The following is a 26,090-nucleotide window of genomic DNA, read 5'->3' as shown; positions in this document are numbered from 1 at the left end:
TAAAGGCAATAAAACAAAGTTTTGCACCACTCTGCAGATTTATCACATTGACTTTATTGTGAAAAATAAGGGTGTCTACTTCTATACATTTGAGCCGTTCCATCCACAGTCAAGCTGTCAGCAGCTAACGCTTCCTCCTGGGCTGTTCTACAGAAAGGCATTATTATGTGGTAATAAGATATAAGCACAGCCCTCTTACTACCACACACACGTTCAATGACATACACAATTTAACAGAAGTGGGATACGCCCGACTCAGAATGTCCTGTCAGCACAGAAACAAAGGACAGTCCCGACCAGTGGAACGCTCTCCGGACCAGCATCCCACCACGGTGCACAGCAGCCAGCGCAGCCTGCACAGAAACCAAAGAACGTCGAGTCCTGTGCAGCCTCGGGGAGCAGACGTGCGACAGTTCACTTCTTCTTGCCTGCTCTCTTCCCCTCTCCTTTTTTTGGCGTCCCCTTTCCTCTTAGTTTCCTCAGACGACGCATCTCCTCCTTGAAGTCTTCATGCTCATCTCTAAAACGAATTAAGGATTTGATTAGACACAGTTTTTACTTCTGCCATACTTACATGCACTTCATCTTATGGATTTCACTGTTTTTCATATGAGGTCTCTTCAGAAAGTTATCAAACCATCACTCAGGACTTTCTGGTGGAGCAGAAGAAAGCCACTTTGAATAAGGGCACAGGACATCTCTGCAGACTTTACCTGCACAGGTATGTAACATAACAGCTACCCGAGTATATCTGTGACCCATTTGAACTTTTTGTTTCCCACTGGGGGTGATCACTAAAGGCAGTAAGGGTGTGGAGGCAGCAGAGGGCTGTGAGCTAAACCTGGTGGAGGAGTGGTGCAGCTAATTTGCTCCCTCCAGGCTGCTCACTGGTCGTCTGTCACATTCAATGGACTGGTGGACATTAAATGGACACACAATCATACAGTGAAGCAGGTTTATCTAACATTCACACTCTGATGGATGGATCGGGGGCAACCGGGGTTCAGTGGGACACTTTGACACATGGACATGAGGAGCTGGGGATCGTTTCCTCGACCTCCCAACTGGTAAATGACCCACTCTCCCATCACTGAGCCACAACCAGTCACTTAAACACAATGATGTTCTTCATTCTTCTCCACACATCTTGTGCTGTTCTGCTCAAGCTAGTAGTCCTTGTATTTCTTCAGCTTCGCCTTCAGCTCATGCTGGACCCTCCTGACCTGGAAGCTTTAAGCCAGGGATGGGAACGCCAGGCCTCGAGGGCCGTGTCCTGCAGGTTCTAGATATCACACCTGAATCAAATGATGAGTTCATTACCAGGCCTCTGGAGAACTTCAAGACATGCTGATGAGGTCATTTAGCCATTTAAATCAGCTGACACATCTAAAACCTGCAGGACGCCCGGAGTTGGACACCCCTGATCTGAGCAGTTAAACATGTCTTTAAGGGAAGTAATGAGCCAAAGCTTCTTGTTCACAGAGCAACATACAGCCCTGAGATGGTAAGATGGTGTAGTTACACACAAATGTGATATACTCTGTCATACAGCTTATTAATGTCCTCTCAATGTGGTTTACAAAGTTTATTCCAGCACGTGGACTCCTGCAGTGCCTCAGCAGCTTCACATAGCTAGCCTAATAACTCCAGTGACACTGTACGCTTTAGCAGCATTACCACACAGCATGTCTCGTTCTCTGTTCTAGTGCACACTCAACTTATTGTTGTCCAGTGAGGCGTGGTTAAAATCCCCACTGGTAACCACGAGACATTTTCCATAATAGAATAAAAGATGACACCTCCACATCACATGATCTCTGAATGCACACAAAGAAACAAAACCCCTGATGAATAATACAGCAAATCATTTGGATACAATCAGTTCAATATCTGGGCCACAGAAACATTTCATCACAAAACAGAATAAATAACGGAAAAAAATGCATATCTAGTAACAAGGTCATTAGTAATTAAGAATAATTAAGTGATTAAAAACTAGTGGGAAGTGTGGGAGTGGCAGGATGTTGTCAGGCTGCACAGCTCCATGGTAGGAAAGCCTGCTCCAGTGAGCAGTGTGTCAGCACGAGGCCACGCCGACGCTGAGAAACAAGAACTGTCGTTGAGTTACAGTCCAGACGTGAACCACACTTTACATTATTAACATCTATGGATAGAATCGAAGATGCCGTCCAATATGCCAAAATCAAAGAAAGTAAAAAAACCCTCTTCTTCAGACTTACCCATGATGGCCTTTAAAATACTGCATTCAGCGTCTTATACTTTGTAATTTCAGTTTTTAACAAAAAGGCAAAGCAGTCAGTACTTTCTGAAGCAACAGCATTTATAAGTCACTTCAAATTCTTTCTGAAGTAATAAAAAGTGGCTGATTAAACTTCAGAGGCAGAGGGCGGAGCTTGGATCTCTCGGATTCCGGCCTTCACTTCCTGGTTATCTTTTTTGGTTTTGGAAACAATGTAACTGCTCCTGCACTGACATACTTACTGTATGTTACAGTGTTTCATGCTGAAGGGGAAATTTCAATTATTGAAAAAATGTATTTCAAACAAAACACATTTTAGCGTGCATATTCATATTTGTTTGTTGTTTAATCAGTTCATTATCACACCTACACTGTAATGTAATTACATTTTTAAAGAGGGAAAATGACAACAGTGGGATTTATTTTACATTTTTTTTGTAAATCCCACAAAAAATGAAAATAAATGTTAATATCAGAAGTCATGAACTTTCAAACTCTTAAAAATGTGTTTCAGCAGCACAACTGTGTAAAAATAAATGAAGCCATGTTTGCTTTTACAAAGGTAAATACTGTCATCGCATCACAGGTGTATTCTACTGTACCTGAACAGACCCATGAACCTGAGCTTCTGGGTCACAGCGTAGTAAATCTTGTGGTGTGGGTACCAGTCATACACCTCCTTCCTCTTGGCCGTAGGCGGCTCCTGGAATAGCTGGACCACCTTCATAGATTTCGGGTCAGTTGGATGCACAACTTCTCCAAAGATCTGTGAGCTCAGTCTGGCCATCCGCAATGCATAGCTGGACAGGCCTGCCATCACTGATGAGCACAAGAAACACACAGTTTGACATGTGACGAGTTTGGACACGCCTTCTCATTGAATGTTTTTCTTTATTTTACTACTTTCTACATTGTAGATACAAACTGAAGACATCAAATAAGTCAAACAGGATATATGGAGTTACGTAGCAAAGAAAAATGTGAAAAATAACTCTAAACATGTCATATCGCAATGTACAGTTTTTGGGTTTCTTTGTGGTACAACTTATCTTATTTGTTTAATCAGCATGAAAGCTACATGAACTTAGCATGTTTAAAAGTATTCTACGTAAGTTTTTCTATGATTTTAAAAGAGCTGGTGATTCATCTTCATGGTAAGAAAGGACTGAAAATGTTGGGCTTTTATTTGGAGGAACAATGAGGTGCTCATGCTTGTCAGGGAACACTGGACCAGCTCTGCATCCACTCAAAACATTCAAGGGCGCCTGGGTGTTTGCCCAACTAGCCTGTGTGTGTTTTGTGGATTTGGAGCAAGCATTTGACCGTGTCCCTCGGCTTCCAGAGTAGATCGAGCCTGTTGTTGCAGAGTCCAGTTCCCATGAAAGCTTAGTCTGCGCTGCATGCAAAAAGTCAGACTCATCTTCAGTGGGTTTTGGACTCTGCTGTTCTGCTCATAATATTTATGGACAGAAGTTCTAGTTTGCACTCAAGGGGTCTAGTTCATTACCAGGCCTCTGGAGAAGTTGAAGGCATGTTGAGGAGGTCATTTAGCCATTTAAATCAGCTGTGTTGGATCAAGGACATGTCTAAAACCTGCAGGACACCGGCCTTAGAGGCCTAGAGTTCCCCCACCCCTGCTCTACACGATGGTTTAGAGACAGGGTGAAAAGCTTGGTTATTCAGGAGGAGCTTGGAGCAGAGCTGTTACTCCACCACACTGAAAGGAGTCAGTTGAGGTGGTTCGGGTATCTGACTAGGATGCCTCCCTGACACCTCCTAGGTAAGGTGTTCTGGTTATGTTTCACTGGAAGTAGATCTCAGGGCAGACCCAGGATACACAGAAGAGTATATTTCTCAGGTTTTTTGGAAATACCTTGGTGTCCCCCCAGGATAGCTAGAGAAGGTGGCTGAAGAGATGGAGCTCTGGGCGTCTCTGATATGTACTTATTGAGACATATAGCTGCATATGACTGGAATGCATACAGCAAGAACTGGTTTATTTTCCTCACACTAATACGCAATACGTAAAGGAAACAATAAAAAGCACAGTGAACATTTCTCCAAAAACATTTAACATACCATGTGCCGTAGTATAGCTAGCCTTCTCCCTGACGCTAATGTAATAACTAGCTATGCCAGCCTGACATTCAAGGGTTAATAAAGATCAGCAGGTTTTGGCCTGAACAGGAAAATGCAGTGTTAGCATCTAAATTATGTGAGACATTGGAGTCGGTTGTGTTGATCATTGCTGTAAATTATGAGAAAGTACAATTTTTCCTCTCTCTGCTAAAGGAGCTAATAAAGGAAACATATGTTAGAGCTGTTTCTTATAGTTTATAAACTGTATAATATGCTGTATTATTTAATTTAGTCCAGCCTGTTCTGGTCTTGGAGAAACGGCATCATTTCCATAGAAATGAATAAAGAATTCTGATTGAAGCACCATTCCTTCTCATTTCAAATATTTAACCTATTCTTACCATGACTGCAGGTGACGTCACTCAGAGCACAGTGAAGTACACACATATCAATAGCTAACAGCCATCAGAGGCAGAAACAACTTAAAACCATAGTAACCCACACCCGGCCAGTTACTAGTTTCATTTAATCTTCATATTTCAAAAAGAAAATCAAAAAACAAATCCTAAATGCAGGAAGTGACCCGGAAGTATTTCCAATTATAAAGGAAAGGAGCTTCAAGGCTTTTTTAATTGCCTCTCTTAACACTGGGGCATCCTTTGTGAAAGGAAAGAAGAAAATGCCGTCCCATAATTCTTAGCGAGGACCATCTGAACATTCATGAGAACTGTCAAGAAAACTAACCAAGCAGCGGAGATCATGCACATTTTTAAATATAATTGTATTTTCCAGTTTCCCGTGAATGTTAACGGCAGGCCGGTGTTCCAGATTAACTGGCGCTTAGATCAACTGGGTTTGGTCGAACAGATGTGTGGCAGTCTTGCGTTTCAGGAGCTGCTACCGACAAACCAGCAAAAAAACGCCAAATGTGTCACCTGTGACACCTGTGAGGTTATCTCAAACACACTCCGTCGGGCTTGATGCTGTTGAACAACAAAATGTTTAAAAATGTGGCGAGTTTACCTGGTGATATCCTCATGCGCGACGCGATCGCGAAAACAGCAAACAATTAACACCACGCCGATGTTGTTCACAGGACAGCAAGAGTCAACGATCGGGAGACTCTGGTCGCCGTTATCGTTCCCCTCCTACGTTTTATTTCTCCGGTTTCAGCGTTTTTGCTTCACAACTAAAGCGAGCAGTTTACTTTGTGCACTAACGTGGACTCGAGTCAACCAGCGCCACCTCTGGCCAAGTGCCCCAGCCTGCAGCCAGATCAACCTGTGACACACATCTGCAGCACGTTTGAATTCGTTTCATGCACATTTGTACCTTTCAATTGTGTCTGTTTGTGCGTCATGCAAATAAACCTTTGAAATGAATGAAATGATATCATGTATTTATTATTGTTTGTTTATTCGTGTTTGTACAAAATTCCAAATTACATACACAAAGTCAGAAACCACCACCCCTGTTCATCATGTTTTCAATATTCTCTTTTGCCATAACAATGAAATACGCCTTGGACAAATATGACACATTAATATTTCATTAGTGTTGTCACATCACATCCTGTAAGCAGAGTCTGTCTGTCTTTTCTCTGGAAATGAATATTTCCAGCCAATATAGGCAATCCATCAACATGGCTGGAGAGTTGGTAGTTATTGTAAGGAGATGGCAGGTACTGTGAATTTACAGCAGTTACACAGTGATTAGTAATAAACAGCCAGTGAGAGTGAGTGGATTTAAGAAAGTCAGTGACTCAGGTGTGTCGATTGGTTTGTCATCTGTTTTTGAGTCTGGAGGAGACGTAGAAATCTTTTGTTTTAAATCTTAGTTAGGAAGATTCCTGTTTGAAAACAAGCACTTTTTGTGAGAAATGCAAGAAGTACATCTGCAGAAAGCACACAGTTACATTCTGTCCATCATGTGGACAAAACTGAAAATGTTGAGCATTGAAAAACTGAGAACGTCGGGCAAGTTCAACAGAAATGTGTTCGTAAGAACGAACAACCAAATTGTTCCTAAAATAGTTATGTAAAGTCTAACTGTTGTATGTCTGTGTTCTACGTGTTTATCTGATGGGAAATAAAGCTGCTATTGTTTTATTGCAGTTTCAGTTCTGAGTGGATTTACACAGTACGGGTCAAAATGACCTGCAACAAAATCAATGTCATTTTTTTGTTTTTCAACATAATACAAGGTTTAATTTCCAAAACTTGCTTATGATCTTCAATTTGTAGCAGATCCACTATCACACAGCAGCTGGAGCAGTCTCCAATGAGGTCAGTCCACTGCTGCCACCTGTGGCCAAGTACCACAGCCTACTGCTACATTAACTTGTGACACATCTGCACCTGCTGCTATGATCACATTGAGTAGAGGCTGAGTGGCTGCACTTACCCCTGGTACATCCACATCTACCCACAAACATGTTGAAAGATGCAATGACAGCAATGTGGATTGTCAACACTAAAAACAATCAGTAAGCAAAGACAACAGGGATCAATTCTTTCTGTTTATTTAGCACCCACAACATTTGTAGTTGCCTTCTGCAGAGGGGAAGTCCACACACACTGTGTGGTACCACTTTCCACAGAAGGTGCATTCAATCTGCAAGATTGAATGAGATTGTCAGAGTCATTGTCTGACTGTTTATTACTAATCACTGTGTACCTGCTGTACATTCACAGTAACTGCCATCTCCTTACAAATGTTTATTAGATTGACCACACTTATACAGACTGTATATAACAACCAACTCTAAAATGTTCGTTTGCAGAGAAAAGACACAGACAGACTACGCTAACGACATGTGATGTTACAACACTAGTGAAATATTAGTGTCATTTCATTCATTTCAAAGGTTTATTTGCATGACGCACAAACAGACACAATTGAAAGGTACAAATGTGCATGAAACGAATTCAAACGTGCTGCAGATGTGTGTCACAGGTTGATCTGGCTGCAGGCTGGGGCACTTGGCCAGAGGTGGCGCTGGTTGACTCGAGTCCACGTTAGTGCACAAAGTAAACTGCTCGCTTTAGTTGTGAAGCAAAAACGCTGAAACCGGAGAAATAAAACGTAGGAGGGGAACGATAACGACGACCAGAGTCTCCCGATCGTTGACTCTTGCTGTCCTGTGAACAACATCGGCGTGGTGTTAATTGTTTGCTGTTTTCGCGATCGCGTCGCGCATGAGGACATCACCAGGTAAACTCGCCACATTTTTAAACATTTTGTTGTTCAACAGCATCAAGCCCGACGGAGTGTGTTTGAGATAACCTCACAAGTGTCACAGGTGACACATTTGGCGGTTTTTTTGCTGGTTTGTCGGTAGCAGCTCCTGAAACGCAAGACTGCCACACATCTGTTCGACCAAACCCAGTTGATCTAAGCGCCAGTTAATCTGGAACACCGGTAAACCCAGGAGTCCGGCGGCGTAGATTTACATAAACTCGCTAAATCCAGATTATAAACTATGTTAATTTAGGGAGGCCGACGAAGTGAGTTAGACTGGATCACTGAACAGCAGGTAAATATGAGAACTAGGGTTTCTGATGCTGCAGTCACAGGATGATCTGTTAACACTGTTCTATAATGTTTGAACACGAGGAAGCAGCTCGTGTCTGTGAGCTGATGTGAGCAGACGAACAGTTTCATGACAGTGAAATTAATTCTTACCGCAACTGCGCACAGCGTTGTTTCCAGAATCTGTCTGTAGCCTCTGCTTCAGGTAACAGTTAACACACGTTCAACTAACCGTAACCTTCACCAGAGACGGTGCATCACGCGTGACACATGCTCCGTGGAGCTGATTGGCTTGTTCCTTTTACTTCCTGTTTGTGCGACTCTGTGTGAATTACACATATCTATCGTTGGAACAATTAGTAGTTTTTATTACACATATATGTACCCATTAGCCGTCATTAAATTCTCGAAAACACCATCCTAGAAAACACTATCCTAGTCGATATATTCTAATTTATCTACGCATACTGCCAATGCGTTTACGCAATCGAAGCGGAAGTCCGTCCCTGTTAATAGTTCCGTGGATGTGACAGGTATAAGCAAAGTTCCGCTTAAATGCAGCTGTTCGCTTATAAGTGCAGGAGGCGCTGATTTTTTATTTGGCTTGGTAATAATGAGACGGAAGCATTTCAAAACAACATTTAGCCCACGTGTTCAGCAGCACATAATTCAATTCAATCAATTACTCTTTACTGACACACTTTACGTCCATCGTTAAAAAAACCAAACAACAAAAAAACACAACATATAAATCTTAATAAAAAAAATAAAATATTAGTAAAGCTGGTATAGCTGGTAAGGGCGCACTAGCATCATATTAAATATCCTGTGGATTAAGAATGAGACTCAAGTTTATATTCATGTGCAGACAGATGAATGAATACTTCTGACAACAGTCTAAAAGTCTCATTTTGCAGCACTTTTATCTATGCTTAACACTTGTTCTGACACACACACACACACACACACACACAGGCACAAAATGGGTTTAATTCATGCCTATATAAATAAAAAACTGTAAATTCATAATGATATTTTAATGACATTGTTTTGTGACATTTCATTAATACCTTTCTATTCAACATATCTTTGCTATTTACTTTCTTTCTGTCTTTCTTTTTCACACAATCTCGAGTGTTTGAGTTCCTGACAGTTAAGTTCCTTGTATTTAGTTATTTGTATTTTCTCCAGCAATAAAGCTGTTGTTAAGTTCAGTCCAGCTTGAGAGTCCTGTATTTGGGTCCTAACCTGCCTGGTCCACGCAACGTATCATGAGACGTTTAAGGTAGGTGCATGGGACCCATGGCTCAGTGCTCTATGGGACCACAGTGCACACGTGTGCTTGAACCTGCCAACAGAGTCGCTTTACTGTAGTCACATTCACTCAGCCAGTCCAGAGTGGAGCACAACCAGCAATAGTGCAGTGTATAGTAGTGTAAGAATGCATGAGACAGTGTCATCAGTAGCACACTTGGAAAAGATGCTTTTGCAAACGTTTGTCTAAGAGCAGTGCGTTACACAGAACCTTTTTTTATTTACTGTGGTTGAATATGACTTATTGAATAAAAAGCTCATCTACAGTACCAGCATCATGGTTTTCATGTTAGACTGTAAAAGTCTTGGTGACCTGAAGCGTTTTCACATCTGAAAATAGACTTAAATTAAAATGTACCAAAGTAAAGCAAGGCTTTCATGTCAGACAGCTCTGTCGTAAAGCTACTCACCTGTCAAATAATATGTGCATCCAGCCTTTACGTTACAGGCATCTTGTGGCTGAAGAAAGCTATGCTTGTTTCATCTCATGGCAAAGTGTATTTATCTCTGTCTTAAGGCATTTTCGTCTCATGTTAACAAAGACTGCAGATGAGCAAGCTGAGGGGCCAGCAGCTTGTTTCTGGTGGTTTGTGCATGCTCGTTGTGGATAAACTGCCACTCTGTGACTGAACTGATGGAAGGTATGGTGCCTACTGTTCTGAGATCAGTTAGACCAGCTACAGTTGAGGCCAAAATTATTAGCCCCCTTTATGAAATTAGACAGCACTCTGGATTTCAGTGTGAAAATGACCATTAACAACAAGTCTTTGTTTTGTATAGTGCGTCTGCTTCCAAAATAACAATGTCCACTAAGTTTAATTACAATATTTTATTGATACACCAAACTGAAAAAAGGGCAAAAATGAAACATCCAAAATTATTAGCCCCATGGCCATTAATAGTCAATACTGTACCCTTTCTGAGCCACAACTGACAACAATCTCTTAGAGTAGGTCTTTACAAGGTTGGCACAGGTCTCCTGAGGGATTTTGGCCTATTCCTCCATTGCAAACTGTTCTAGCTGCTCCAAACTGAATGGTCCACTCCAGGATCTTGGTTTTGGTATCCTTGAGGAACTGTTGGACTAATTTTGATGCATGCTTTGGGTCATTGTCTTGCTGGAAGTCCCAGCGATGACCTAAGCCTAGACTATGAGCAGATTTCTGCAAATTCTCCTTCAAAATGTCAGCATAATTTCTTTTTTCATGATGTCATGCAACCAAACAAGGCTTCCTGTGCCCGAGGCGCCAAAACAGCCTCACAGCATGATGTTCCCAACTGTGTTCCTGGGGTTGAAGGCCTGTGCCTTTCTTCACCAAACATAAGCAACAACTGTGCTGAGACAGTTCCAGTTTAGTCTCATCAGATCAAAGCACAGACTACCAAAACTCATCTTTACCTTTCAAATGTTCATTGGCAAACCTCAGTCGGGCTACGATGTGCTGCTCTTTGAGTAAAGGGGATGTTCTGGGACGATGCTGCTGAAGTCCGCCACAATGAAGAGCCGTCACAACTGTGTTCCTTGAAACATCAACTCCAGATGCAGATGTCCGGGGTTCCTTGCTGACATCTTTGACTATTTTCCTCTCCAGAGTTCTTGAAATCTTGTGCTTACGGCCACGGCCAGGTTTGTTTCAGAATTTGTCTCCTTGTACTTGGCAATGATGCAACATACAGCATTTCTAGACACTGTGAATTGCTTGGAAATGGCAATGTAGCCTTGCCCTTTATCACGAGCCTCTACTATCTTTTTTCTGAGCTCCAGAATTATTTCCTTTGTCTTTGGCAATGGTCAGTAACAGTAGTTCCTCTCATGTGTTCAAGTCCCTGTTCCTTGGACCCTTTCTATGCTGATTGAATGTTGTTAGGAAGCCAGTTGACTGCACACATGTGGTTTCAAAGCTGATTGGTTAATTGATCTTGGAGTTTTGAAAGCAAACATTCACATAGGGCTAATATTTTTGACCACCCCATTTTTATTATTATATTTGATATAAAGCAAGCCTAAAAATTTATTTTATAATGTACCAAAAGCTACTAAATAGCGCTGGTGAATGTTTGATTATATCAAGTTTCATCAATGCTGCAAACATTGGGCAAAAGTTTAGCAAAATGATCCAAAATTCCTGGGGGGCTAATAATTTTGGCCTCAACTGTAGCATTAGCCAGTAAACGAGCTTCAGTAATTTTGCATCATAATAAATGTGATTCTCTTGCTAACAACCTTGGGCAACAAGCGTGACGTCGAGAAGATGGAGTTTGAAAACGTTTTTAATAATTCAGTTAGCATGAGCATTAGCACGATGGAGAGGGGGACGATGGCTCTGACCAAGTTGAACAGGTTAGCAGAAAGGTGAAGATGCTCATGTAGAGTGCATACAGGCAACACTAATGGTATGCACCCTACCATTTTATCATGGTAAAAAGGTGTAGTGAAGGAAGACAGTTTGAGGATTCTTATGTTAAACCACTGAGTACATGTGAAAGATGAGTAATGTTTACTCTGACAAACGTCGGATGAATTTCTTAAACTAAGTCGACACAGCAAAGCGAATTCGTTTGTTGAGTAAACCTAAAGGCTGTGAAGTTCTTCCTTTATTTGTATTTTGTCAGTGTTTCTTTCTTTTTCGACTTAGCTCATTAGAATTACATTTTCATTTTGTTTTTTACCAACTGAAGATTTTAAATGTAGAGCTGTTCCAGCAGGGTTCTGTTAGGGTCTTGTTTAATCATTATTGTTGGGCTCCCTGTGTGACTATTTTTCCTTGTTCTCTGTATTTCTAGTTTAGGTTGTGTTGTTTGTTATTAGGCCCCTTTTCATGTCCTGGTCTCGTCTCTGTGTCCTTCCCTGTGAAGTCTTCCTCTTCTCCAGTCATGTTTCTATGTGTCTGTCTGCTTTCTCTCACCTCTCTTGGCCCTCTCCCTTTGTTCCCTGTATTTTAGTCAGTCTGCGCCTCAGTTTGTGTATCCTGTTTTATTCTGCAGCCACTTGTCCCCGTCTCACCTCTTAGACTGTTGCCAGCCGTGTTCTCCAGGTGTTTCCTCTTTGTCCTGATTCCCTCTTGTATTTAGTGTCTGTCTCCCTCTTACTGTGTGTCCTGTCTAAGTGTCAGTTCTCTGTTTGAACCTGTCTGTTGGTATTTGCCAGTTCCAGTTTCCGAGCACAGTCCCGTCTGCTGTCTGAAATTTGGGTCTGCAAATGTGCCTGCCACACACAGCGTTTCCTGCCAGCTTCCTGCAAACACTGCTCTGTGTTTTGACTGTGCTTTCACTCTCGATCAATACTTTACCATTTATTATTTTTCATTCTGTTCAGTTTTTTCCCAATTTTCATTTAAGCTGAAGCTACTTTGAGAAGTTGAATGGATCTTTTGAATTGTTACTGAATTGATTGCAGCTCTAGGTGGCACCCGGAGTCTATTGCTCTTTAATAACAGAAGATGGCGCCAGATATGAAGAAACAGAAAGTAGAAGCCGGAGATTGTTCTGGATGTTTTCAGTCCAAATTTTTAAAATGTGCATTTTTTATGTACCTCAATGAATTATTTAAACAGCTTTGATCAGCATAATTATGACCAATCATAAATTACTTTAGCTTCCTTCTAAATATGTGACTCAATGTCTTTTTGGGCTGCAGTGCTCAAGCACCTACAAAAAAAATGTGTCAGGCTAAATAAACAGCATACAACATACTAATATCAATATTGCCTACATTAACTGAAAAGCAGCTCTTCTGGGTCCTAAAATAGCCAGTTTCTGCAGAATATGGCATATTCTTTATGGGTGATGAAAAAAACCCATTTCTTTGACTTGAGAAACGTTTGAGTCAAGTTTAAGAAGCAACACTACTTGAATTCAGGAAAACATGGTTTCAGCTGTCCCTTCATTTTAATGTGACCCAAAATGTTTGAGCTACACAGACATGAACATGGACCATAGTTATCGAAACCACCTTTGAGGTAAATGTCTCCACCAATAAACACTCAGAAGAACAGTAATACCAGCTTTGGTGTCACTGCTGGTCAGTCCACCAACATATGCTTTATACACCATGACTGACAGCAGCCTGTTCAGGAGCTGAAGCTATGCATGGTCACGTGACTGTGTCAAACATATGTTGTATTCCTGCAGGAAGCACTTATTGAGGCAACAACTAGAAACAACTGAAAACCTATTTCACATGATCACATTTGGAAACTTCACAGCAGAAATTCCTGTTTTCCTGCCCCCCCCCCATTAGTTTGAAGGGAACGGCTCAGCTTTCAGTGTTTCGAGCAGAATGTTCTAACACTGTGAGGGAATCCACTCCGCCTCCATCGCTGCTTCGTTGGATTTTTCCGTTTAAGTGAATGTCAGTGCAGCACTCTGTAGATCTGGTTACCACAGATCGATACATCTGTATATATGTAGCACATCTGTATATTTGTTCATACAATATCTGTAAATCTGCCCGTCTGTATAGCAATATAAACATCTGTATACTTAACTTATTTGTACATAATCTGTTCATAACTATTCCCACCTTTTATACTACCCTTATTGGTATATAATCTGCTCCTATTGCTCTTACTGCTCTTGCACGTGTGATTAGATTCAAACTGTAATGACAATAAAGTTGAATCCGAATCAAAAATCAAACTGGAGATTTCACGCGGGCAGCTGTAGTCATGTAGCCCGTGAGCTGACGGCGCTGCTCCACACAGACTGGTGCTGATTGGTCAGCGCTCAGGCCTGCTGTGTAGCAGCTGCCGTCATCCCCTCAGACGTGCTGGGGATGCTGACTGTGGCGCTGATACCCCTGCGCTGTGCTCTGGCTGGTGGGCTGCGGTCTGCGTGGGCTCTGTGGACACATCAGGTTGGTTCTCTAAACTATGAGCTGCACGTTATAGGTGGTGCATGTTCGTGCTCGTTCAATCGCACCTTTACATTCGGTAAATACGGCTGTATAAATCACTCGATGCATGTTTGAACTCTTCTTCGTTCATCGTTTCTGTCAGTGGGTGGGTTATGCAGTGGTTCGTGTCACGTATGGCCTACTACATGTTTAACTAAACCCTTAGCGGCGTGCTGATGTGTTTTGTGCTTGATGGTGTCGCCCTACTCAGACAGACGGATCCGTGGCTGGGAGCTGAAATGAGATAAGCGTCTTTTTCTCTCCGCCGAGGTGCTGCAGCGCCGCGCACGCAGGACGGACGTGGGCACTTTATCACCGAAAACCTCCGCGTCCGGGGATTAAACGTATTTGTCTGCAGACTGTGCCGCCGAAAAGGTTCGCCTTCCGTTTGTACATAAAGGTCACCCGGAGGATGGTCCCGACGCTGCTCTCCAGAGGTGATGTGAGTTGAAGCGGTGGGGAAGCCGCAGAGGAGCTGTCCGTCTGTCGAGGTGCTGATGCGGCTGTGACAGAACCGAGCATGGCTGCGGGGAAGTTACTGCTCTACGCCGGCCTCTCTCTTTCTCTTTGCGCCCTGGGCATGCTGGCCGTGGCGATGTGCTCCGACCACTGGTACGAGACAGACGCCAGACGGTACAGGGAGCGGTGCCGAAGCTTTTCCAGCCGCCGCAAGGACCCGGGCTTCATCTACATCCCCAACAACAGCCTACCGCTGCGGGCCAGCCGGAGCAGCGTGTCCCGCTGGCAAGAGAAGCTGCTTTTGGCCCGGAACAGACGGCAGCTGTTCGCCATGAGCGCCGCAGATGAATGTAGTAGGCAGTATAACTCCACCAACATGGGGCTGTGGAGGAAATGCCATCGGCTGGCCTTCGACCACGAAATCGAAGAGAGCATCCGGAAAGGTAAGACAAGAATGACACAGACGCTACGTTAGAGTGACAGAAACACGATGGATGTGCTGGAACATGAATCGCAGGAAAGGATTCAGGCTGCTCTGTGGTCACTGATCGAACAATATAAATCATCCTGTTCTGGAAGCTCATGTTGCTCCAGGGGCATGGCTCAGGGTTAGGGCCTGTTGTCATGCTATTTGCATGTTGACGACGACGCCGAGCAGCAGTGTGTGTGCGTGTGTGTGAACCTGCTCCTGCAAAATATGACATAATCGTTTCAGGATGTTCATGGGCTCGCCAAGCACTCAGCGTGAAACAGGAAGAGTTGCTTGTTAAGGAAGGAGCTAAAGAGCAGTATGTGACACTCTGTGAATGAGTAATGCAGCATTGCAAATCAAAAATGTTAACTGTGCTATAGTACAACAAGTATGTGCAGATGATCAGGATAGTACAGACTGTGGTACTGTCCATATTACTTCATCAACAGGAACTGGAGCCAAGTTACTCCCTCATTGACACAGCGTAGCTTCACATATAAGGGATTTATTTGTGATCCTGGGATCTTTTGCTCGTTAGAAGAATGTGTAAACTGCTGCACTATGGAGTCACGTCACCTTTGTTTGCTATTATAAAGTGTAGCTTATCTATCAAAATAGAGTCAGGCGAAACCTACGAGGACCATATGAGACATGGTAGTTTTAGTACTGCTTATGCAAATGTTAATTCCTGCATTTAAACAAACACACACCATGATTTGTATATTCAAAGTCCAGGCCCGTCCTTCTGCCTCTGATTGTGCTTCACAGGCGAGCTGCGTGTTAAGGCAACGAGGATGAGCTTTCTGATGGAAGTTACTGGCTCGAGTCAAAAATGGAACAAGACTGTGTGTGTGTGTGTGTGTGTGTGTGTGTGTGTGTGTGTGTGTGTGTGTGAGCTGCAGCTGTGCCTTCCTTTGACGATGCCTGAATGGCCTTGATGGCCTACCATCTGCAGTAATGGGCAGCCCACAGTCAGAGCACTCAGTGATCAGATGAATGCCTCCATAGAGAGCTCTGATCTGTTCCATCTCCATCAGCTTGGAAAACTATGTGTGGTTTGTCTCCATGATGCCTCTGAGTGTCACCTCCCAATAATGGATCAGTAAGGACGTAGCTGTGGGCATAAACACTTAAATCCATGCACGATGCATGTACAGTTGTGTGATCATCTAACAACTCCTGTAGCTACATGCAGCTGCTTTACAACAACACAGTCAGCAGTGACACCTACAAGCAGCAACCTATTAGTACCATATTTTACCATATTACTGCTGCTACTACACCACAAATACAATTGCTGCCAATTCTTTTAGTGATACTGGTATTACTAATACTACTGTTCAAAGTATAAAAGTTCAGTGGGAACACCAGACAGGCACCAATACCCCATCAGCCTTTTATGGCTGTGTACAAATGCCTGTTTAAATGTCATTTTTGTGATGTTAAGAAATAAGAAAACATAAATCATATTAAAAAATGAGTATTCAAAATGTAAAAACAGTAATTGCCCCTAAACCTAGTAAGTAGTTCCCAAAAGGTGGATTCTGTTCATCTGGACGTTTTCAGTGGGAGAAACGTTTCGTCATCATCAGGTGACGTCTTCAGTCTCAGCTGACTGCAGGTTTCAACCTTATAAACAGGACATTTGCATAATGACTGAAACCAGCACCACTGAAGGAACAATGAGCTGTGAGGTCAGTTTGTTGATCACTCTTTCAATGATGAGGACGTACACATCCTGGACACGGAGTCAAGGAAGCCATTTATGTGAAAAGGGAAAGACCATCTCTGAATGGAGGAGGGGGCCTAAGGGTACATCTGTCACCATCTAATAATGCTGTGATTGCAGCCATTCCCCAACTCTCTCATGGTTATTGATCAATCATCACGACAATTTGGATATTAATGATCAAGGAACTGACCTCCCAGCTCACTGTTCATTCAGTGGCTGGTTTCAGTCATTATGCAAATGTCCTGATTATAAGGTTGGAAACCTGCAGTCAGCTGAGACTGAAGACGTCACCTGATGATGACGAAATGTTTCTGCCACTGAAAACGTCCAGATGAACAGAATCCACCTTTTGGGATTTACTTACCTGGATGACTGAGCGTGCATCAATACAACCTAATAACTGGCTGTGCCACCCTTGGCAGCAACAACTGTAACTCAAGTGTTGCAGTAACTAGCAATGAGTTTCACATCCTTGTGGAGGACATTTGACCCTCTCTGCTTTGCAAAATTGTCTTAATTCAGCCACACTGATGGTTTTCCAGCATGGATTATGTTTAAGGTCATTCCAAAGTATCTCAATCATTTACATTTGAAATTTGACTCGGCCACTCAAAAATCTCCAGTTGGTTTTTGTTGTCATCCAGAGGTGGACCTGCTGCATAACCCAAGTCCTCTTGAGCTTCAGGGCAGAAACTGATGGCTGGACATTTGCCTTCAGGATGTTCTGTTAGACACCAGAATTCATGGCTCCATTAATTATAGCAGGTCATCCGGCCCTGAAGCAGCAAAGCAGTCCCAGATGATCACACGACCACACATCATGTCCGACTGTTAGTTTGATGTCCTTTTCTGAAATGGTGTTAGTTTGATGGCAGATGTAACGGGACTCAAACCTTCCACGAAGCTCAACTTTTGCCTCACGAATCTACAGAATATTTTCTCAAAAGTCCTGGGGATCATCAACATGTTTTTTTTTATTTTTTGCAAATGCGAGACGAGTCTTTGTGTTCTTTTTGGTCAACAGTGGTTTTCTCCTTGGAACTCTCCCACAGATGCCATTTTGCCCAGGCTCTTTGTTATCGTTGAATCACGACCTCTGACTGTAAATGAGACAAGTGAGACATTTTCAGATGTTGTTCTGGGTTCTCCTGTGACCTCCTGGATGAGTTGTTGATAAACCCTTGGAGTACCTTTGGTAGGCTGGTCGCTCCTGGGAAGGTTCATGTGTGGATAATGGCTCTCATCCTGGTTCACTGGAGTCCCAAAGCCTTAGAAATGTTTTTGTAACTCTTTCCAGACTGAAAGCTGTCACTTTGTTTTACAGCTTTTTCTTTAAAGCATGAAATCATGTGAAGCTGTATGAGATCTTTTAGCCTGCTTTACTTTGTCAGAGAGGTTCTATTACTTGTGGCTCGTGAAACTGAACTGAGCTTTCCAACAAATGTGGTTAACCTCAGTTAATTCATGATCGACTTTTAGGAGAATCTTTCTCCACATTTATGAAGATTAACTAGTATTGTGTTGTTGGTCTAACAGTATAAATTAGCTGAATAACCAAATATGAACCTGGATATTTTAATATGCGCTTGCCTCCCCATATTCTCCTGCATATGGGAAAAACAAAGAGCTCAAGTTATTTTATAGTGCTAATATCTAAAGTTTTTTCACAATTACCAGGCGAGAGATTGAAACGCCAGTAGTCCTTTGATGAGGTCTCCTCTGTGTTTGCTTTGGTGCATAAACTTGTACTAAGGGTCACCCAGCTGCTCCCAGTGAGCGTGTACACACACACACACACACACACACACACACACACACACACACACACACACACACACACACACACTTATTCCATCTTAACCTCAAACCCTGCTTCCTTCGGTCCACATGTCCACATGTCTCTGGACAAGATACTAAATACACAAACTGACCACATACTGCTGCTTCTTCATTGCTCTGCATCCTTGTTATTGGACACACATCGAAACACTGATGAATCGTGTCCTGACCATTTTAAATAGATTATGCTGTTTAAAAAAATAAATAAATATAGAACTTGTTAAATATAAGACATGAATCATTACCCGCCCATCACTTTGCACGGTCAAATCTGATTCCCTTTCACATTTAATTTCAAACTTAACAGATCTGAGACTAATGTTTTGGTCCTTATTCATCTCTCTGGCATGTGCTCTAATATTGCTCCAGCGTTCAGTGTTTAGCCAGATCAGCAACATCCCTTCATCTCCTCATTTTCCAGTATCTTCCATAATAGCATGCTGCATCATTATGCAGATTTATGGAAAGAGGGCAGAGAAGATGAGGTATGAGGTCAACGGCTACAGTAAGAGGATGATTTATCAAGTGATTATAAATTATTTCTTTACAACAAACCTCACAAAGCATATTCGGGTGGAGTCTGAATGACACAGTCTGTAAGTCTGTATCAAACAACACACACATAAAAAAGTGTGTGTGTATGTACGTGTTTACATATCTTTGTGGGGACCAACAACCCTTATGGGGACAAAATCCCCCCTCACGAGTTTAAAGGTACTTCTTCAGACTCAAAATGTGGTTTTAGTGTCAGGGCTACAGTTAGGTTATGGTTTAGGTTGTGGGTTAGGGTCAGGGTTAGGGTTAGGCATTTATTTTTGATGGTTAGGGTAAGCGGCTAGGGAAAGTATTATGTCAACTACATGTCCCCACAAGGATGTGAAAACACGCTGTGTGTGTGTGTGTGTGTGATGTTGATAATCCAAATATGTGTTGTATGATCTTGGTTACAGTGAATGGGCATGGTGCGCGATCTGCTGGGGATGTACTGCTATGGAAGCAGCTCACTCTGCTGCTGTGTCCGTCCCAAGGAAGGGACAGATAAAACAACAATGGACAAACATAAGCTAAAAAGTGGTATGAGACAGAAAATGAGAAGAAAGAGAAAACCAATGATGGCTGTGGAGAACAGGATGAACAGGGAGGGGAGGATTACAGAGAGAGTGTGGTGGGGGTGGGGGAGTGAGGTTTCCTGTACCATCTGCCGTCACCCTGTGAGGAAAAGGCCTTTCAGTTCCTCATAAAGACATTCACAGTCCCGTCCAAGCAGAAACAGCAGGGAAAGGCCTTGGATTGGATTACTCGATTCCCCAGGAGACCCGGGGAGGGTTAAATTAGATACTACGGGAGGTTAAAGGTATCTCACAGGTTCCCTGTAAATGAGCCCACTGGCTGAACTACTCATTTGATAGACACATGGAGGGTTTGGCAGGTGGGTGTGGCACTTTTATGATGGACAGCTGTCTATGAGGTCTAATTTTAATGACAATAAAATAACAAGTTTCCTATTTAAACTTGATATTACAGACCTGCTTGGTGTCAAAAACTGAAACTGTAACGTCAAAATGATTTCTGCAATTAGAGGACGATAAAAGAGGAGCACACCTGAAAGTCAGTGACGCTGGTAACATTTCAACAAGTAGTCCATCCATCCACCCATTCTCATACCTTCAATGTTATGAGAAAGTGAAAGGCCCCCCCCTCCTTGTCTGTCATTGGCCAGTACTAGAGTGACACGCCCTCTTTTGATTCTCTGGGTTAAACTCAGGAAGCAAAACGTTGTTTTTACTAATTCAGGAAAGAGGTAGCCATGTGAGTAAAGGTGAGGAGCTTAGTGCTGGTTTGGGTTTCCTCAGGCAGCCTTCTGAAGGTGGACATGACAAATACATATATTTTAGTGGTTTTGATTGTGTTACCTTCCAATGAAGTACTAGATCAGTATCAGTTCTTGATGATACTACTGTAAAAAATATCCAAGCAGATGACAAACGATGGTCTCAGATTCAGCTTCTGCCTCATTTAAACCGGGTCGTAACCAGGCCATACGCGCATCTGTGTGTCAGGTTATTATAGCCTCCATCGTTTTAAGAATCCAGGTTTTATTTAGCTTATTTATGTGAAACGTGTTTTCTTGTGGCCACGGAAACACAGCCAGGAGTTCTCTCATCCTCCTGGAAACAGTTAAATTATTCACATGTGGCTGCACTCTGTGCTCATTAGTGCACCCACAGACTGAAGACAGGCTGAGCAAACTCACTCACTTCATATTAGGTGCAGCCATCACACCCCAAGAGTAATGAAACATAGACAAAAATATTTCCCTGAGCAGTATAAGGTACACCTTTATTTGTGTGTCACTCTGCAGTAATGTCACACAAACATGTCAAATTATCAGAACTGTAGTCAGGCACCAGGAGAGGTTTGACTTTCAGCGCTACAAAGCTAATCTGATGTTTCTGTGCTATTTAGCAGAGAATGATCCTGATGAACAGATGTAATGAGATTTGACAGAAGCTTCAGTGCCAGTGTACTGAATGCTCCTTTATGCCTTTGCTGTCTCTTTGTAATATTTCAGAGATGGAGTCGGGTTGAGTCTATAGCCTCAGTGGCTGTGAGGTGAGGAGACTCTTGCTAGTTTTGTCGCACAAAGGTTAAACATAAGGTTTGACTTCAAGCGAATGACCTGGTTTCTGCTGCTTCACTCATTTTGACAGATACAAACTAACTCTGTTTCTCCTTTAAAGAGCTTTGTGTGTACATGTTCTCTGTTACTAATACACGAAGCTCTTTGACTGCGTCACAGAAACCCCAGTAGAGCTTTGTAAAATAGTAAAGATCAGGAGTTAACTCAGCATGTTTCAATTCACAATCAGTTCCAAGGAAAGATCAATATTTATTTAATAAACAGAAAAGGAAATTTATGGGCCAAATCATTACACTCAGTGTTTCTCTGTGAATATGTGTATCCAGGTTTTCATCATATTCATCATATCCATCCTCCACTAGGGGGCTTTCGCTCTCTCTCCTCATTATATTAAACTACTGCATAACAGAAGCACCTGAAAATCACTCCAAATACATCCAGTCAAATGGATCCATTGTATTATGATCATTTTGTGTCTTTTCATGGAAAATGAGAATATAAATGCAATACAAATGATCAGCACACAAACCCGATTTCTCTTTTGCCTTTAACGTGCGAGTCCAGAAGCAGACAGCAGCTCTGATCGGCTGGGAGACTTACTCATCCAGTGTGACTCCTATAACCACAGGCAGCGTAGATGGACACGGTGAGAAAGCGAGAGTGATGAGGGGGAAGAATCAAGATGTGGTTTGTTTCCCCGTCGTTACAAAGCCAACATTAATGTTTGATGACCTCATGGTTTCTCCCACAGACCATCGCTGTATGGATACATACAGAGCATGTGCAGCTGTACTGTGGGACAGCAACCTTTGTACACTAAGAGATAACGTACACAATGGCTGCATAGAAAGATGCACTGTACAAAATGCACACATCCCAATGAATGCATGTATTAATAATAACCTTACCAAGACAACTTACCAATGTGTACATGATAAGCTATTAAGGGGCCGTTCCGTCCCCTCCAGTCAGACTCTAGTGTGAGCTTTATGGCCAACAACTCCCGATCCTGTTGTGGCGCCGGGAACCACTGAAATGAAACCTTGGGAGAGGTCAAGCATGTCAGAGGCAGAGCAATTCCACTAAAATCTGGAATAAAACGTCCGTAGAAGTTGGCGAAACCAAGACACCTGCAGTTGCTTCCGAGTCTGGGGCTCCGGCCGTTCCACCACGGCCTTAATCTTGGCCGGATCAGCCCGAAGCTGACCTTGCTCCACAATAAACCCAAAAAATGAGAGACGAACATCCGGTTCTCTAACAAGATTGGTCTGCCAGGTCTGCAAGAATCACATCTGCCAGGTTTTGCAGACCTGGCGGATGTGATTCTTGTGTTCTTCCAAAGACTTTGAAAAAATCTGAATGTTGTCTAGGTACATGAAAACACTGTGGTTAATGAAATCCTTCAATACATCATTGACCAATGCCTGAAAACTGCTGGGGCGTTGGTGAGACCGAAGGGCATGACCAAGCACTCGAAATGTCCGAGGTGAGTACTGAAAGCTGTCTCCCTCCCTTATCCTGACCAAATGTTAAGCATTCCTTAAACCCACCTTAGTGAACATAGTAGCCCGCTGAAGAAGTTCAAAGGCGGAACACAGCTGTGGAAGAGGATATTTATTTCTAATGGTGATTTTGTTTAATCCTTGAAAGTCTATGCACGGACAGAGACTTATCATTCGTCTTCACGAAGAAAAAAAACACGGCTCAGGCAGCGATGTGGATGGATAGATTATTCCGGCTCCTAATGAGTCTGTGCTATGCCGCTCCATGGCCTCGCTTTTAGGTTTGGCCAGGCTGTACAGGCGACTAGTGGGAAGTAGAGCACCAAGGAGCAGATCTATCCCACAGTGGTATCCGGTCGTTAAGTGATGACGTGACGAATCCTACTTCTGGGCCTAAAGTAGTCTGCGTTTAATACGGCTCTTGTGTTGTTAACATGTTTAATATTTTGTATTTTCTTCTATTTAATCTCAAAAAGCTCCTAAAACAGTCAGTGATCACTGTTGACCTCCCTCAGCTTTTATTACCGCTAATCATTTATTTAAGCTCAGTTTTTAAAACCTTAGGATGTAACTACAGCCCAGCCCATGCAGCAGTATATGAATGACTAACCTCGTATTGTGGATGGATTATCTCAGTTGTTCTCCTGGCTGACGTTTGGTCCTTTCACAGCATCCTGCCATGCGATTACATTTGTTCCTGACCACCGAGAACACTCACGTTAACTTTTATCGAGTGGGAAAAAAGTTAGCATGTTTATATTATGCTAACATAGCTGTGTCGCTAGCGGTCACATAGCACATCATTATATACCAGCTAGCCAAACTTCAGTAACCCTACAAACGTCACTGCTGTTTAGTTTTCTGTCTTCATTTATGTTGGAAGTGATAACAGAGCTGTACGTTTGAATTTGTTTCCAAAACCCCGCAGTCAGGACATGCTATATTGTATTTAGATAGAAGCTAGAGAGCTAACTTCCTGCTAACTTCTAACTCCATTAAATGTCATAAATTCCGTTTTCATGGATGCCTGGATGTTAAACTCAATTGTTACACCTGGTAGAGCAGAACGCTGATCATTTTATTAAAGATGAAAGACTTTAGACAGTTTTTCAACTCTCAGTAATGCCATGGTGATCGTTTGATATATGGACCTGCAGCGGAGTTTAGGCCCAGACACGGCTAGTGACGTCAGACTTTACGACCGGATTGGCGATGTGGAGGGAGGGAGAGAGCTGTCTTTGCTAAAGACCATAGCGAGGTCATGACAGACCACCGGAACTTGAGTAACTTGAGAAATTCAGATGGAGCGGAGGATGAGACTCTGGGTGTGGCAGAGCGTAGACAGTTCTCATGGCACGACAGGCTCCATCCAGCAATACAGAGCTTGGACCAGTCTATCTGGGGGTTGTGTGTGTTTAACCACAGATAAACGAGAATAATGGGTGCCAGGAAAGAAACTAATTTTCTCAACATATTTACCTGATAAGGTGAAACCATTTCAGATGACTACATCATGAAGCTCAGTGAGAGAAGGCTGAGGGTTTGCAGCGCTGTCAACAAAGCAAAGGGCGGCTACTTTGAGGAATCTAAAATATAAAAAATATTTAGAGTCATTTATCAGTTTTTCCATTGCCACATACTTTCATATATCTTCATTCATATATGTGATCTCTTCAGTTTGTGTCTACAATGTAAAAAGTAGTTAAATTTTGTACGTTGTTACTTTTATCTTTAGGCCACCTCGCTCATGCACTTTAGCATGCAGCGTGGTGTAAATGCACCCTAACAAATGAAACAGTGCAGTTCAGCTGAAACATAAAATACAAGATAAAAGAAGCAAAGCAAATCCACACACCTCACAAAACAGAGTGCACTTACAGCGAGCTGGGATGCACTGCTTAGACTTCCTGAAGCATTCAGCATAAAAACCATGTTTGATTTCACATCAGTGATTTCCATTCTTTAGAAGGCAGCTCTCTCTCCCGCGGTGTCTCTCCAGCCTCATCTTCCTCTGCCCATTTAATCAATGGCTTATCAAGTCAACAGAGTGCTGTGGGCCTCTAGAAAGAGCCCACATCAATCAGGCCCTTATTCTGCCTGCCCCGAAGAATTGCTGCCTGTGTGGAGGGAGAGCTGATGAAGGGAGCTCTGTAGCCACAGCTGCCCGCCACACAAGAAAGTCCTTTTCACTGCTCAGGACTGCAGGACAGCACAAGAATTATGTCCTATGAAGGGAGCATTATTGTGCAGGAGCAGGATCCAGGCAGGGTGTTCAGTGAAAGGCAATAGTTATCAGCTTTGTGCTCCCTGTTTGCTCATAACATCGTCTCACACTAACCACAGACTGTTAATTTGCAACTGCTGATTAACACAAGGGGGACTAAACAAGGGCCTCATTATCATGTGCTTTGTAACAATCAAGAACACCTCCCCCCCTCTCTAGTTTGTGTTGTCATGGTAACACGCATTGACTGTTTGACAGATGTTATGCAGGCAGATTGAGCTGGCGGCTGAGCTGAGCTGAGCTGATGAGAGCAGGTCAGGATGAATGTTTCTCTGAACGTCAGGAGGTCAGACAACAAATCTTCCTGCTCCGGGTGACGACAGACGTGGAAAGAAAAATGCCGTTCCCACGACGACAGCGTCACTGCTGGCGAGATGGGGGTTTTCTGGGCAGTTTGCTCAGAGCAGAGAAGCCAGGTCACTCCTGCAAAAAAGATGAAAATTATTTTTCTTTCTAAGTAAATCTGCGGTGAGTTCAGCTAAAGCTCCTACACAAGTGTCAGCACCTTTATTAGTGAGCATCAGCAACAATCATTAAACAAATACACAAACGCCTGCTCCTTAGAGAAGATTAACAGAAGTGAAAGTTTGATCAAGCTTCATTTATAATGGGTTATTTAAACGCCTCATATTCCTCCACTTTAAGTATCATCAAGGTTAGTTCACATGTGCCCAGAATGTAGATTTCAGCCCCCAAATACCCCACAGCTCATGTTCGGTACCTTGCATGTATAACCTATGATTTTCTGTATCTGTAGCTTTAAATCAACATTGAATGCGCTTTTCAGAAAGAGGTCCGTGTGAGAATAGCCAGCACTCTTAGGAGCAGGGAGGCTCATTAAGCAGATGTCATGGCTTCCAATACAGACATGAACGACGCTTCTAACTTTCTAAGTGATTATTTTACTTGTAAATACAGCTTAATTCAGCATAGCCATTTGTTGCTTACATGAATCTGGAATTTCTTATCTATGTTTACAGTGCAGGATTGTTGCTTCATGTACTTGATGTCTTCAGTTTGTATCTACAATGTTGAAAGTAGCAAAAATAAAGAAAAACCATTAAGTGAGAATGTGTGTCCAAA

General features: G+C 42.7%; 2 protein-coding genes and 1 long non-coding RNA gene across 4 annotated transcripts in view; 1 reads left to right on the top strand and 2 right to left on the bottom strand.

Annotated features, from left to right (window-relative positions):
* Positions 1-34: 34 nt before the first annotated feature.
* On the bottom strand, positions 35-8,335 carry mrps33 (mitochondrial ribosomal protein S33). 2 transcript variants are annotated; one of them, XM_084910497.1, is made up of 3 exons: positions 8,024-8,335; positions 2,863-3,079; positions 35-520 (listed from the first exon to the last, which is right to left on the bottom strand). In XM_084910497.1, exons 2-3 carry the CDS (start codon positions 3,075-3,077, stop codon positions 415-417), a joined length of 321 nt encoding a protein of 106 aa, XP_084766623.1. In that variant the 5' UTR covers positions 3,078-3,079; positions 8,024-8,335; the 3' UTR covers positions 35-414. The 2 variants fall into 2 exon arrangements, with proteins under 2 accessions (XP_084766623.1, XP_084766622.1); XM_084910496.1 differs by lacking the exon at positions 8,024-8,335 and adding an exon at positions 5,363-5,539.
* Positions 8,336-13,470: 5,135 nt separating this feature from the next.
* tmem178bb (transmembrane protein 178Bb) overlaps positions 13,471-26,090 on the top strand; it is a 78,707-nt gene continuing 66,087 nt past the window's right edge. The window contains exons 1-2 of the mRNA XM_084910495.1: positions 13,471-14,039; positions 14,290-14,980. Coding sequence (XP_084766621.1) covers positions 14,599-14,980 — 382 coding nt within the window. The 5' untranslated portion in view covers positions 13,471-14,039; positions 14,290-14,598. The remainder of the gene's footprint in view (positions 14,040-14,289; positions 14,981-26,090) is intronic.
* On the bottom strand, positions 20,559-24,818 carry LOC146368950 (uncharacterized). Its single transcript, XR_014797387.1, has 3 exons — positions 24,602-24,818; positions 22,143-24,309; positions 20,559-21,979 (listed from the first exon to the last, which is right to left on the bottom strand). It is a non-coding gene; the product is annotated as an uncharacterized LOC146368950 (long non-coding RNA).

This window comes from Perissodus microlepis, chromosome 17 (assembly GCF_051167445.1).
Source record: "Perissodus microlepis isolate ML-2025 ecotype Zambia chromosome 17, ASM5116744v1, whole genome shotgun sequence".
Lineage (NCBI taxonomy): Eukaryota > Metazoa > Chordata > Actinopteri > Cichliformes > Cichlidae > Perissodus > Perissodus microlepis.
The sequence above is the reverse complement of the archived record's forward strand: the minus strand, read 5'-3'. Positions and strand labels throughout refer to the sequence as shown.

Excerpts from the sequence above, each read along its gene's own strand:
- mrps33 (XM_084910496.1), bottom strand. Across the intron at positions 521-2,862 it reads AGGTTCATGGGTCTGTTCAG|AGATGAGCATGAAGACTTCA; the intron begins GTACAGTAGAAT and ends AATTCGTTTTAG.